This window comes from Lactuca virosa, chromosome 9 (genome assembly GCF_052849685.1).
Source record: "Lactuca virosa cultivar CGN04683 chromosome 9, Lactuca_virosa_CGN04683_v6, whole genome shotgun sequence".
NCBI lineage: Eukaryota > Viridiplantae > Streptophyta > Magnoliopsida > Asterales > Asteraceae > Lactuca > Lactuca virosa.
The window spans coordinates 178,658,234-178,672,476 of record NC_136434.1 but is presented as its reverse complement, the minus strand read 5'-3'; the positions used below and the strand labels follow the sequence as shown (position 1 = coordinate 178,672,476).

General features: G+C 40.1%; 1 protein-coding gene across 1 annotated transcript; it reads right to left on the bottom strand.

The window, feature by feature from the left end:
- Positions 1–1,739: 1,739 nt before the first annotated feature.
- On the bottom strand, positions 1,740–3,834 carry LOC145138815 (putative MO25-like protein At5g47540). The gene is made up of 9 exons (XM_079072838.1): positions 3,590–3,834; positions 3,332–3,493; positions 3,142–3,260; positions 2,982–3,056; positions 2,718–2,871; positions 2,395–2,460; positions 2,170–2,313; positions 1,993–2,095; positions 1,740–1,899 (listed from the first exon to the last, which is right to left on the bottom strand). The coding sequence occupies exons 1-9, from the start codon at positions 3,707–3,709 to the stop codon at positions 1,793–1,795; spliced, it is 1,050 nt and encodes a 349-aa protein (XP_078928964.1). The 5' UTR covers positions 3,710–3,834; the 3' UTR covers positions 1,740–1,792.
- Positions 3,835–14,243: the final 10,409 nt, after the last annotated feature.

Genomic DNA, 14,243 nt, shown 5'->3' with positions numbered 1-14,243 from the left:
GTAATAAAATATATTAGTATTATTTAAAATTATTATTAACATTTGTATAAATATATTTATTATTTTTGACTTATTATAGGAACAAATGGGACTGAAGCCGCAACATATTGAAGGTTGGTGACAAATGTGATTCAAAGAAGGTCCGGGTTGGTGTACAGGTCAAGCACAACAAGATTGGGTAAGTGATAAACGAAATAAATACGTTGTTTAAATATGTTATTATTATTAATTATAGTTTTTTGTTTAAGGTATATTACTATTACTTTAATGTTTAAATTTAGTTTGTTTTAAATATCGTATGTTTATTGTTTTCTTTATTTTAGGAGAAAATTCAAGACGAATATGAGAAAATGCAAAGTGAGGTCGGGGAAGGCGTAGAAGTAGATGAAGAAGAATGTTTAGAACGTGCCCCTGGGACGAGACGCGGGCATGCTCGCGGAGAGGGTAGGAGACCAACCGCCAAGTTCGATTTAATTCCAAATGAACGACCTTCCATTTCCAAATCTTCTCAATCTCAATCCAAATGTCAATCCCAATTTGATGCACAACAAATGCAATAATACTTGCAACAATATAATGCATCATTGGTGGCATGTATTCCTACTTCCAACCACCACCATTTCCTAACTTTCTATTCAACACTAACACACAAGGAAGTACCCCTCAACAATTTGTCGAGCCCGAGAGGATGGAAGAAGAAGAAGAAGAAGATGGTTGATGTTTTGTGTTATTTTGCACAATGTTAAGTACTTATTGTAATATTAAACTTGAATTTGATGTGTTTTGAATTTGAACAATGGTAGCTAGTTATTGTATCTCAATTGATATACGCTGCAAAGTTTTTGGATTTGTTAAAAATGCAGGAATGAAAATGTACAGAATCTGTAAAAACTAAAAAAAAAAAACAACCAGTGCTATCCCGACAAGTCGTCACCATAGGTATTTAATCGACAACTGTGAAAAACCTGTAGCGACGACAATTCGTCGTTATAGCTTGTACCTATCCCGACGACATGTCGTCGCCACAGGTAATTAATAAAACGTTATTTTTTTTCGAAAATATCCTCTACGAAACCACAAAATGTCGCCGGAATAGGGGGAACCTATGTCGACTATTTTGACCTATCCCGACAGGCCTATGCTGACGACTTGGTACCGACGACATGTTGTCGGTATACCCTAAGGCGACGACATGTCGTCGGTACAGGGTCAAAAATTGTCGTCGCCACAAGGGGTTAACCGTTAATGTTGTAGTGTTATGATACCTCGATGTAAAATTCCATTGCAGCTGTAACTAAAAACTATAACAATATCTTTCTTGTATGACACCTTTTTTTTAATATCGTACACTATTTTCGTCTAAAATAATGAATCCATGTACCTCTCTCCACAACACGGGACCAACAACTTCTAGTTAATCATATTTTGATCTATAAAAACGATTTGGCGATTGTGATGAAATATGCTAACGGAGGAGAACATGTTTAAAAATTGTAATTCAAGGCAGATCTGATGAATCGGAACCTTTAGTTTCACAAATGTTTAATTTATTTTATAGTTTACTTCATCTAATATTCTTTATTTATTTTAATGTTTTTTTTTCCAAAATTTTAGATTTTTATTGCCTTAACTTTGTAAAATCTAACCGTTTTTTCCAAACTGTTCATTTTAACTAAAATTTTACTAGTAATATATATACACACATGTTAAGATTTACAGGGAAAAAACAAAAAGAAATAATAAAAAAAGTAAAAAACCTGATAGAATTTGATAAATAAAAAATAAACATAATTTAACAAGAAACTCCATCGCATTCACTGGAGCACGTGGGACAACTAGGGACAAGTGTCGCGATTTCCTTCACCACCTGAGCTTTATCCGCTTCGAATTGCTCATCGGCTAAATCAGATTACGATTTCAAAAATCCCAATTAAGTTGCAGAATTTGAAAACGCCAATGAACTTATGTAAAGATGAAAACAATTTATATCACCTTTATCGAAAGTGAAATCACTGAAGAACCGAATGAGTTTGCTCCGATTTGCAATCAGAACGTTGACGATATCCGGCGGTTTGTTTTGATTTGCAGGGAAAAGCTGATTCCGATGATGAACGGGAACACGATTAGATTTAGATCTGGTAATAGAACATCACTGGAATCTTGAATTACCTTGAAGACATGGAAAGCTTGCAATTGTATGGTTTTGTTTGAATCTCGGAGAAGATTCATGAGAATCCTCATGTTTTGCAATGAGCTCACGTATCGAACCATCACAGCAGTATTAGATCGATCGAGTAACATCGCTCCTAAAAGCTGTGAAATATTTTTAAATTTTGTTATTAATTACCGAAAACATGAATTTAATAAAAGATTTGAAGGTGGAGAATCGTAAACCTTGATTGCATTCCTTCTGGTGATATAATTAGACGATTCCAGAAGCTTATTATACTCCATGAAGAACTGCAACCACGATACATAGGTAACAAAACTCGAAAGAATATGACGGAAATAAACCCTGGAATGGAATCTTGAATTCCAATTCTATCTGATTCACTCGAAATCCAAGAACCAAACACGTAGGAAAGTGAAATCACTCAAACATGTGACAATTGAATTCTAAACACATTTTGGCAACAAACATGTCATGCAATAGAATCTTGAATTCCAATTACGTTGGATTATACAAAAGACGATATTATACAAATCATAACACTTACCCAATCGTAATTATTGTTAAGATATTCAGCAACGATTGATTTATGTCTGGTTAATAGCTCCTTAAACGTTGCTGCTGCATCTGATTCTATGTCAAAATTCGGATCATGTTGAAAGTCGAAAAACATTTGCATATGATTCGATTCCAAGATATATCTACAACATCAACCCAAAGTAAGCAATCTATGCATTTCATTTCATTATCAATAAAGAATATTTACTTCATTAATAGTAATTGAATTATGGCAAATCAAATGCATGCTCACTTTGCAGCAACCTGATGCCAAACGCAGTCTCTCAAAATAGCACCATAGGAAATAGCAGCTTCTGGATCATCGTAGCTGAACATTTAACATTTTACAATGATGTGTTATTATATATACCATAATGTAACGTATACTTATTTTTGATAATTCAAAAGCTTACCCAGGTATCAACATATCGAGAATCTCGGTGTTTTTGTCTAGATATTCAGCAGCAATGCATCGATTATGAACTTTTTGCCTTAATAGACTTGCAACGACATGAGTGATGTCTTGACGTGCCTGAAAGAATCAAGATAATACCAAATTCATCGAGATTTTCTGTGATGAAAACAAGAAAAAATCGAACGTACTCCAGGATCCAAATTAGGAAGGTAAACAACTAGAAGACGTAATATATCCTCTTTGAAGAACTCCTGAGTTAACTTGGAACAAGGCTCTAAATGTGGTTGCGACGTTTCATCGCCAAAAAGTACTACCATCATTTCATGAATAAGTCTCGTTAATTCACGAGCCTGAATGAAAACTATAGTTTCAGTAAAAATAACCCTAACACCAATGTTGAAATCTTCATGCAGAGACATTATAGATTATGCAATATACATGTATACCTTCTCTTGGCGTTTAGCTTCACGAATATCCGGATTTGCATTTACGAAGGTAAGAAGATCACGGACGTGATGAACGAGCTCAATAGGTGTGAGAGCTTTGGAACTGAATAATCGTTTCATTTTTATGGGAATACACAGAGTACAATTGTGATCCCTTGTGTGTGATCGGAAAACGGAGAATTCCTCCGATCAATGATGATACTTCCGTTGTTAAAATTACAGAGAGAGAAAAGATGATTGAAAGTGTAATCACGTCCCACAAATTACCTAATGGAAGAGAAGATTAGTGAATGGATATTGTTATTTACCCGAACGATTCGTAAAACCACTTAAGAAATTGTGATTTTTATTTTTTTGTCGGCCGTCAGAAAGTAACAATATGAGTTTGACGGTTTGTGATTCATTCATTCAATCAAATGCTAATGCTAAATATTACATATTTAACCCTTGTATTTAAAGTTTATTTTCAATTTTTATGATTTTTTGTATTTGAAATTTTAATTTTAGTTTTTTCCTTGTTGTTAATTTGGTATGCTTTCCCATAAACTAAAAGTCGTCTTCTTGTTTTAAACGGAACAAAAGCCTTTTTTTAGATTCTTCTTTTACGATTTTCAAGAAATTAAGAGATGAAAAAATAGTTGTATACCAACTCTATAATGATAGATCAATCAAAATCTTTTAATTGGACTTATTCTTTCAATTGATATTATTTTCCCTTATTTTACAAAAAAGCAAACTGTAACACCCATAAAATTCAAGCCAATTTAAAACTTTTCAAAACATTTAAAACCAATAATTATTACAAATTTGTTTTCAAAATAGTCTAATATCAGAGTTCATCCCAGGAGCATAAATAAAACATGAGGAGCTGTACGATCACGCCTTCGCCTTACCGCGATCCCCTGATGTACCTGAAACGATAAACTGAAACTGTAAGCCCAAGGCTTAGTGAGTTACCCCCAAAATACCAACCTCATAACCATAATCATATCATATAAACAAACATAGAACAGCTTGCATGATGAGCCTTCAGCCTGAATGGACCGTCTCACAGGCCTTCAGTCTATCTGGACCGCTCTCCGAGCCTTCGGCACGTTTGGACCGCCTCGCAGGGCCTTCAGCCTATCCGAACCGCTCGCCGGACCTTCGGTCTGACTATCATACCCTCCTGGGTCTGTAGTCTATCCGGACCGCCCTGGGTATGTTGGCCTTCAGCACGAAGCAGGACCGCCACAACCCAAACCCCCAATCAAACAAACATGTGCACATACATATCATACGCTAGCATATATAACAGTCAACCGATCTAACAGATCAAATAGCATAGCAACATCCTATAACCAGGATACCGACCAAACCGGTCACTAATATAGCATCATCCTATGCCCAGGATACTGACCTAACCAGGTCAGTAACATATGTACAGATCGTCATACGGATCTAACAGATCACATAGCATAGCAACATCCTATAACTAGGATAACAATCCAAAAGGGCCGACCTTGGTGCCTTAGACCCTATCAATATAGTGAGGAGAACTCACCTTGCAACTGTCGACTGGAAATAGAAAGCTCAACTCTCAAATCATCGCCACGAACTCCACCACCTATATCCAAACACGTCATAAGTTCATGAATTCCCAGATACCCCAGAAGTGAACTGGTCAACCCTTGGTCAACGTCAAAGTCAAAGTCAACTGCCCGAGTCAACAGTCCTTGTTGACCTAAACTCGTCGAGTGTATCCAGCCACTCGCCGAGTTACCGACATAAACCATCCGCTCGCCGAGTCACCGGAGTGACTCGTCGAGTTCCTAAGGCTCGCGATCGAAACTCCTACACCACTCGTCAAGTTTTTCCCTTGCAACTCGACAAGTTCACACGCACCCAATGGTTGGTAAGAACCTTAACCGACTCGCCGAGTCATTCTACTGACTCGCCGAGTCTATGACAATCTTCATCGGACTCGCCGAGTTGTTCATCCAACTCGTCGAGTTCATGACCATCTCCTTATGACTCACCGAGTCGACTTTGCGGCTCGCCTAGTCCCTTCAATCCTTCATCCCTACAGATGCTTTTTAAGCCATGCAAAGGTTCCAGATTATAGATCCAACCTTCCAACGCCTGCTTATCATGTAAAGTTGCAAACTTTACGTGCATGCAAAGCTTTAAGGCCCTTAAATGACAAATCTAAGCTTGCAATGAAGTCTCACACTTGAGGGAAGGCTTATTCTAGGCAAGGCTGATAACTTTATGGGTCTAGAGGCCAAAGGGAGTCCAGATCTGAAGTTACAGCTTCAGATCTTAGCTCAAACATAAGAAGCCTTCCATAAAACCCATCCAAAAGAGATCTTTGATGAACATGAGCCAAGGAAAACAGTCTAATACCTTCAAGAGAGTGTTCACTGATGTAGATCTTGAATCCCTAGCGTTCTTGCTTCTATTTGTTTGTTTTCCCCAAGTGTTTCCTCCTCCAAAACTCCTCCTCAAAGCTGGGAATCGGGGCGTTACAATTCTCCCCCACTTGAATTAGACTTCGTCCTCGAAGTCTGCTGGGGTAAACAACATCGGATAATGCTCTCGCATCTCTGCCTCCGGCTCCCACGTCCATTCGGATCCCCTCCGATGCTCCGACTGCACCTTTACCAAAGGTATTTCCTTGTTCCGTAGAACTTTCATCTTCCTCTCCAAAATGGCCACAGGCCTCTCCGCATAATTCAGGCGCTCATCGACCTGAATATCATCCAACGACACTACTGCCTCCTGATCCAAAACACACTTTCGCAGATGAGAAACGTGGAAGGTGCTATGAATTCGGCTAAGCTCCTCCGGTAGCTCTAGCCTATACGTCACCTTGCCAACCCTGGCAAGGATCCTGAATGGACCAATGAAACGGGGACCCAATTTTCCTCTTTTCCTGAAGCGGATCACACCCTTCCAGGGTGAGACCTTCAGGAGTACCATATCACCCACCTGAAATTCTAACTCAGATCGGCGTTTGTCGGTGTAACTCTTCTGCCGACTCTGAGAGGTCTGCAGTCGCTGCCTAATCTGCTGAATCTTTTCGGTAGTCTGCAGGACTACTTCCGTTCGCCCCATCACCCTGTGTCCGACCTCAGCCCAACAAACCGGGGTGCGACATCTCCGCCCATACAACAACTCGAAAGGCGAGCGTCAATGCTGGAATGATAGTTGTTGTTGTAGGCGAACTCTGCAAGCGGTAGGTAGGAATCCCAGCTCCCGCCGAAATCAATGACGCATATCCTCAACATATCCTTGAGGGTCTGAATGGTCTGCTCGCTCTGACCGTCAGTCTGCGGATGGAATGTTGTGCTGAAGTGAAACCTCGTGCCCAGCTCCTCGTGGAACTTCTGCCAGAAACGGGAGGTAAACCTAACATCCCGATCGGAGACAATGGAGACCGGAACCCCATGGCGAGCCACAATCTCGCGGACGTACACGTCGGCCAACTTCTCGGCCGAAGAACTCTCCCGTATGGGCAAGAAATGGGCACTCTTGTTCAATCGATCCACGATGACCCACACGGCATCCAACCCCTTCGTTGTCCTCGACAGCTTAGTAATAAAGTCTATCATGATCTGTTCCCATTTCCACATGGGAATCTCCAGGGGCTGCAGCTTGCCATGCAGCCTCTGATGCTCGGCCTTGACCATCCTACAAGTCAAGCACCTCTCGACGTACCAAGCGATTTCTCGCTTCATGCACGGCCACCAGTAGCTCAAACTCAAATCCTGGTACATATTGGTGGCCCCCGGGTGAATAGAGAAGTGAGACTTATGAGCCTCCTCCATGACTGTCTGTCTGACCCCACCAGACATCGGAACCCATACACGACCGCATCGGGTTAATAATCCCCGGCTATCCTGCACAAACCGGATGTTCTCACCCTGACCCTCTCCAGATTCCAATTCTCTGGCCGCATGCCCTCGACCTGAGCGTCCCTGATCAAGCTCATAAGCGGGGAATCCACCACTATCCTCATAAACACTGCTGGGGTGGAAGACCCAGCTGCCTTGCGGCTCAAGGCATCCACCACCACGTTCGCTTTACCAGGGTGGTAATGTTGGATTATGTGTCTAAGTTCATAACTATTTCTGGAATGTACTTGACCCGATTAGCATGGTCCATTTGGGTTGCATGGCATCATGCATTTGGATAGACTAAAATGAGAGAAATAACACTTAAGGTTTATTAATATATTATAAGTTCTAATATATTAATAGTATTATTTAGTTAGTATTGATCAAGAATTAATTTGGAATTAATTAAGTGATCAAAAGAAGACTAATTAAATATATGGGTTGATTGTGTAAATCATCCATACTTATATAGTGGGCTAATGCTTCATGGATTATCAAGTTGGGCTAAAACCCATAGGATGCTCCATGGATGCTCCATGGTGGTTATAGAACCCATGGGTCATGGAAATGAAAAGTCATGACAATTAGGGTTTACATGGTGTAACCCTAATTTTAACACACTATATAAGCTTCACTTTGTTCACCAAAATCGGCCACTAAGCATACAAGTGTGGGCTAGCCGATTTCAAGAAGTGTTTCATTTCTTTCTAAGTTATTCCAAGTGCATTTTGTGTTGTGTGAGACATTTGAGGCATCACAATTGAGGTGCTAGGCTCACAAGGTTTTCAAGGAATCCTAACTACTACAAGGTATGTATTTCCTACTAACTTTTATGATGAAAAGTTCCCCATGTATGCTAGATAGGTTATGAACCTTGGAAAAACAATTTTGCATGTATCATAGATAAAACATAGATCCAAGGTTTCTAGGCTTGCATGTACACCATAGGAGTGTTAGAATGCTCAAAACCCTTCAGTGGTATCAGAGCCTAGGCTTGTTTGTTTGATACTTGATGCAAAATTGTGAAAAAACTCTGTTTTTCTTCACTCTGCAGCATGAACTCGCCGAGTCCATGGGGGGACTCGACGAGTCCATGACCAAATTCATCCTACTCAACGAGTAGGCTCTTGCACTCGACGAGTAGGAGCCCCTGAATGTAGATTTTCGAGTTTTGCTGCTGGAAATGGACTAGAAACATTACCCTAAACTGTTTTGGTGTTATAAAACTTGTTTTAGATGGTGTAATGGTTGTTCTAATCCATTTACAATTGCTAATATCAAAATTTCATGTTTATATGTGTTCATATGTTCTTGAAATTTTGATAGGAATATTCATGTTCTTATGAGTTCTTGATAGATCATAGGAATTACTTGTTTAATGTTTAATTCGTGATCTTTATGTGTTTTAATGGAATCCATAATTTGTCCTCAAGTTATGGATTACCAAAAGTCATTCTTTTAAAGTCCATTATTAAACACATAGGTTACATAAAATGAAAAGTCATCCATTTTATTACATCATTAACTCATAAGTTATGAAAGATGAAAAGTTTTGAAAGTTACAAAACTTGCCCTCAAGTTTTGGAACATGTAAAGTCACTTTAAATACTTTAGTTCCAACCCCTAGAATTTTAAAAGTTAAAATTCAACCCTTATACTTTATAATATTATAAGTTTAATAATAATTATATATGTATAAGAAAAATTCGTTTTACCGTTAGTAGGCCTCATTCACGAAGCCGGTCTATAAGGGGGGTATAAGGTTGTTGCCTATAAAATGGCAGCTTAATGGGTGTCCACTCTCACCCACCGCTTCCTTAATTGGTGGAGGGTCGTTAGCCGAACGGGTAGGACAAGGACTTCTAAATCTTCATTAAAAGTATGATGAAAAATAAAGTAACTAAATGTTTTTATAAATTCCCAATCTTAGTTACTTTAGGAAAAATGTGAATAAGGTGCTAACCCATGAAATTACACTTTGCACTTTGATTAAGTTGTTAGTGGAGCGTGTGTGGTTAACCGGCACACTAACCTGGACTTAACACGGTAGGCAAAGGGTAACTTAATATTTATCATAGTATCGGTGGAGCGCGTGTGGTTAACCGGCACATCGATTGAGGGGTAAATATTAAGGGTACCAAGTAATTTGCATGGTTACTTCACACCTTGTTTTGTGATCCTCGGCATCCCAGTCACAAAACCTGAAGGGCACACTCGAGATTGAAACATGTCATTAAAAAGTTCAATGAATCTCAAAGAATCTAGGAGTTTCAAAAACCAATTAAAACTTAATAATTCATTTCTTTTTCATGGTGGAAATTGGTGAATCGTCATTCACCTACCTTCAAATATTTTATAGCTTGGATTACGGCATCCCTCTTCTAAGTTATAAAATATTGTGTTGGGTCCTAGCCTTAATATTACATTTGGGTGTTTTATTAAGGACTATCTTTATATCTAATCTAAACTTGTCTTTCTTCTTTTCAGATGTCTTCCAACAATGTTGCTTCTGGCTCAAACCCTACCGACTCCTTCTCTCTCATGAACCTTTGTGGGAGAGTCATCTTTGATGGATCCAACTTTATGGATTGGATCAGGAACATCAGAATGGTCACTCGGTATGAGGACAAGGAATATGTCCTTGACAAGGAACTTAAAGAACTCGAGCCGACTGCTACTCCTGAGGAGGTCGCTGAATATCAGGCCCATGAAAGGGATGCTACAAAAGTGACATGCATTATGTTGGCCACTATGACAGCCGAGCTCCAAAAGTCCTACGAGGACTACTATCCTTTTGAGATGCACCAGGATTTGATGGACCGCTACCATCAGAGTGCTCGTCAAGAGCGATATGAGATCATCTCCTCCATGATAACAACCAGGATGAAGGATGGTGAACCCATCACGGGCCACATGCAGAAAATGCAAAGGTATGTGGACCGTTTTTTGAAACTGAATGTGAACTTCCCAGAGGAGTTGGCAATAGATATTATTTTGCACCCCTTACCTTCATGTTATGATCAATTCTGCATGACATACCACATGAACAAGGAGGAAGTTACACTCAGCAAACTTCAAGGACTTTTGAAGACCGCGGAAAGTGGTCTTAAAGGTAAGTCGGTTGTTACTACTCCTACTCCTACCGCGGCCCCTGTCTTGGCAATCGGGCAAGGCAAAGGAAAGAAGAGGAAGAGCCCTTCGAAGGGTACCAAGGGAAAGTCCCTTGATGGCTCCTCTTCGAATGGAACCAAGAAAGGTTTCGTCACTCCTTCTGCTAACCCTAAAGAGGCGGAATGCTTCTATTGCAATGAAAAGTCGCACTGGAAGCGAAACTGCCCAAAGTACCAGCAAGATGTGAAGGATGGGAAAGTTAAACCCAACCATGCAGGTATTTACACTATATTGTCTAATAACTCACCATATTCTAATTCTTGGGTCCTTGATACAGGTTGTGGTATTCACATATGTTGTGATTTGCAGGGACTAAGAAGAAGTGAGAATGTGGAGCATGGGAAGATAAACTTGATCATGGGAAATAGGAAAGTTGCACCTGTCACCAATATTGGAGTTTATTCTTTATTGCTAAGTAGTGGGTTAACATTAGATTTGAGTAAATGTTGTTACACGCCTGAAATGGCAAGAAATATTATTTCCTTTCATGCTTTGTACAAATAAAGTTTTACCTTTTCATTTGATAATGATAATGGTGGTATTTATGCTTTCTTTAATAATGTTCTTTATTTTAAAGCATTACCTTGTGATGGTGTGTATGAAGCTGTGTCGGTTGTAGACAATCTAGGAAATAATGTGTTGTGTATTGATTCTTCGAATAATAACTTGGATAAAGCATCATTATGGCATTGTCGTCTTGGACATGTAAGCAAGAAACGTATAGGCCAACTCCAAAAGGATGGAGTCTTGGAGTCATTTGATCTAAAGTCGAATGATAGTTGTGAATCATGCTTACTTGGGAAAATGACAAAGTCACCCTTCACTGGTACATGTGTTGGGGGTGAAGGTTTGTTGGATCTTGTACACACTGATGTGTGTGGACCCTTCAAAACTGCCACAAGGGATGCTAATCGTTATTATGTGACTTTTACTGATGATTATAGTAGATATGGTTATGTCTACTTAATCAAGCATAAGTCAGAGACTTTTGAAAGTTTTAAAGAGTTTAAACAGGAAGTAGAGAATCAATTGGGCATGAACATTAAGATGCTTCAATCCGATCGAGGTGGTGAGTATCTTAGTACAGAGTTCCTTGACTATCTTAAGGAATGTGGGATTATCTCACAATTGACACCTCCCAGGACACCACAGTTGAATGGTGTGGCTGAGAGGCGCAATCGAACCTTGTTGGATATGGTTCGTTCCATGATGAATCGATCTTCGCTACCAATCTCATTCTGGGGGTATGCCTTAGAGACTGCCACCCATATCCTTAATATAGTCCCTACAAAGAAGGTTTCCAAAACACCTCATGAGATGAGGACCGGAAAAGTTCCCAATCTGGACCACATCAAGATTTGGGGTTGCGATGATTTCGTGAGGCGTGAGTCTCACGATAAGCTCGAACCTCGAAGTGAGAGGTGTATTTTCATCGGCTACCCACATAGATCCTTTGGTTACCTCTTCTACAGACCCAGTGATAATGTGGTCTTTGTAGCAAGGAGAGGAGTCTTTCGCGAGAGAGAATTCATAAGCCAAGGAAACAGTGGGAGGTAAATTGACCTTGAAGAAATTCAAGAGTCAAGTGGTGAAGGAACCTCAAATCCTAGCAATCAACCTGAGGAGGAAACTCCTGTTGATCCGACAAAAGATTCTGTACCTCTGAGGCGTTCCACGAGAGTTAGGAAACCTGAGCATTATTATGGTTTCCATATTACTGCGGAAGGTGATACACTTATCAGTAATAACACACTGGTAAGTCTGGATGAACCTAACAGCTACACAGAAGCCATGGCAGGCCATAAGGCTGCTAAATGGAAAGAGGCTATGGACAGCAAGATACAATCTATGTATGACAATCAAGTTTGGAACTTGGTTGACAATGTACCTGGTCGTAAGAAATTTGAGTGCAAGTGGATCTTCAAGAAGAAGACTGAAATGGATGGTAATGTACACACTTATAAGGCGCGACTGGTTGCAAAGGGCTTTTCTCAAACTCCGGGAGTTGAATATGATGAGACCTTTTCACCAGTAGCAAAGATTAAGTCCATTAGGGTTATGCTAGCCATTGCTGCATTTCATGACTATGAAATATGGCAAATGGATGTCAAAACCGCTTTCCTTAATGGAAAGTTGGTTGAGGATGTTTACATGAGTCAGCCAGAGGGTTTTGTCAGTGCATAGTACCCTAATAGAGTGTGTAAGCTTGAGAAATCCATCTATGGATTGAAACAAGCACCTCGCAGATGGAATCTTTGCTTCGATGAGAAGGTCAAAGAGTTTGGCTTTTCGAGGAGTGAAGATGAATCTTTTGTATATGTCAAGGCTAGTGGGAGTATAGTCAGTTTTTTGGTATTGTATGTGGATGACATACTACTCATAGGAAATGACATCCCAACTCTGCAGGAAGTTAAGTCCTGGCTTGGGAAGTGTTTCACTATGAAGGACATTGGAGAAGTTGCCTATATCCTAGGGATAAGGATTCTGAGAGACAGGAGTAAAACACTAATTGGACTTAGTCAGAGTACCTACTTGGAGAAGGTGCTAAATAGATTCAGCATGCAGAACTCCAAGAAAGGAGAGTTACCGATCCAGAGTAATGCCAGACTGAGTAAGACTCAGAGCCCGAGTACAGAGGCTGAGATAGAAGAGATGAGTCGAGTACCTTATGCTTCCGCTGTAGGCTCGATCATGTATGCCATGACTTGTACTCATCCTGATGTGGCCTTTGCATTGAGCATGGTCAGCAGATATCAGGGGAACCCTGGCAAGGCTCACTGGACTGCGGTAAAGAACATTCTCAAGTACCTGCGGAGGACTAAGGACTGGGTCCTTACCCTCGGTGGGAGTGATGACTTGAGAGTGTTAGGGTATAGTTATGCTAGTTTTCAGACTGATAGGGATAATTTCCGCTCTCAGTCAGGCTGGGTCTTTACCTTAAACGGAGGAGCAATTTCTTGGAAAAGTTCCAAGCAGGAGACAATGGCTGATTCAACTTGCGAATCAGAGTATATAGCGGCAAGCGAGGCAGCAAAAGAGGCGATATGGCTAAAGAACTTCATTGGAGACCTTGGAGTTGTACCAGCTATAAAGGAGCCCATAGAGATTTTTTTTTATAGTGAAAGTGCAGTTGCCTTAGCCAATGAACCAAGGGATCACGGGAGACCCAGACACATCGACAGAAAATATCATTTCATCAGACATCGAATAGAAGAAGGACTCCCCGTGGCAAAGAGGGTATCATCAGATGAGAACCCAGCAGATCCCCTCACGAAGGGACTGGGTAGGGTTAAGCATCTCCAGCATGCGAGGCGCATAAGGCTGAAGGATGATATTAGTTTTAGTAGTTAGATAGTTTTGAAATGTGTAAAGTGTAATTGACATTTGATGATGAATAAAAGTTGTATTTATTTATTAGTAAAGTGTTGCTATCTTTTGTCAATCGTTTACTATCGTTTCATTTTGCATGTTTTGACTTCCAGAATAATTATGTTTGGTATATCATATTATTCGAATTCTCCACAGTCGGTCATATGTTGGAAGTAGGTATGCATCAAGACTGTCATGAGTTAGTTGTAGAGGTCTAAGATGTTGGACATGGCTAC

Excerpts from the sequence above, each read along its gene's own strand:
- LOC145138815 (XM_079072838.1), bottom strand. The coding sequence starts at position 3,709 with ATGAAACGATTATTCAGTTCCAAAGCTCTCACACCTATTGAGCTCGTT. Across the intron at positions 2,096-2,169 it reads AAGCTTTCCATGTCTTCAAG|CTTTTCCCTGCAAATCAAAA; the intron begins GTAATTCAAGAT and ends CATCGGAATCAG. Across the intron at positions 1,900-1,992 it reads TGATTTCACTTTCGATAAAG|CCGATGAGCAATTCGAAGCG; the intron begins GTGATATAAATT and ends AATCTGATTTAG.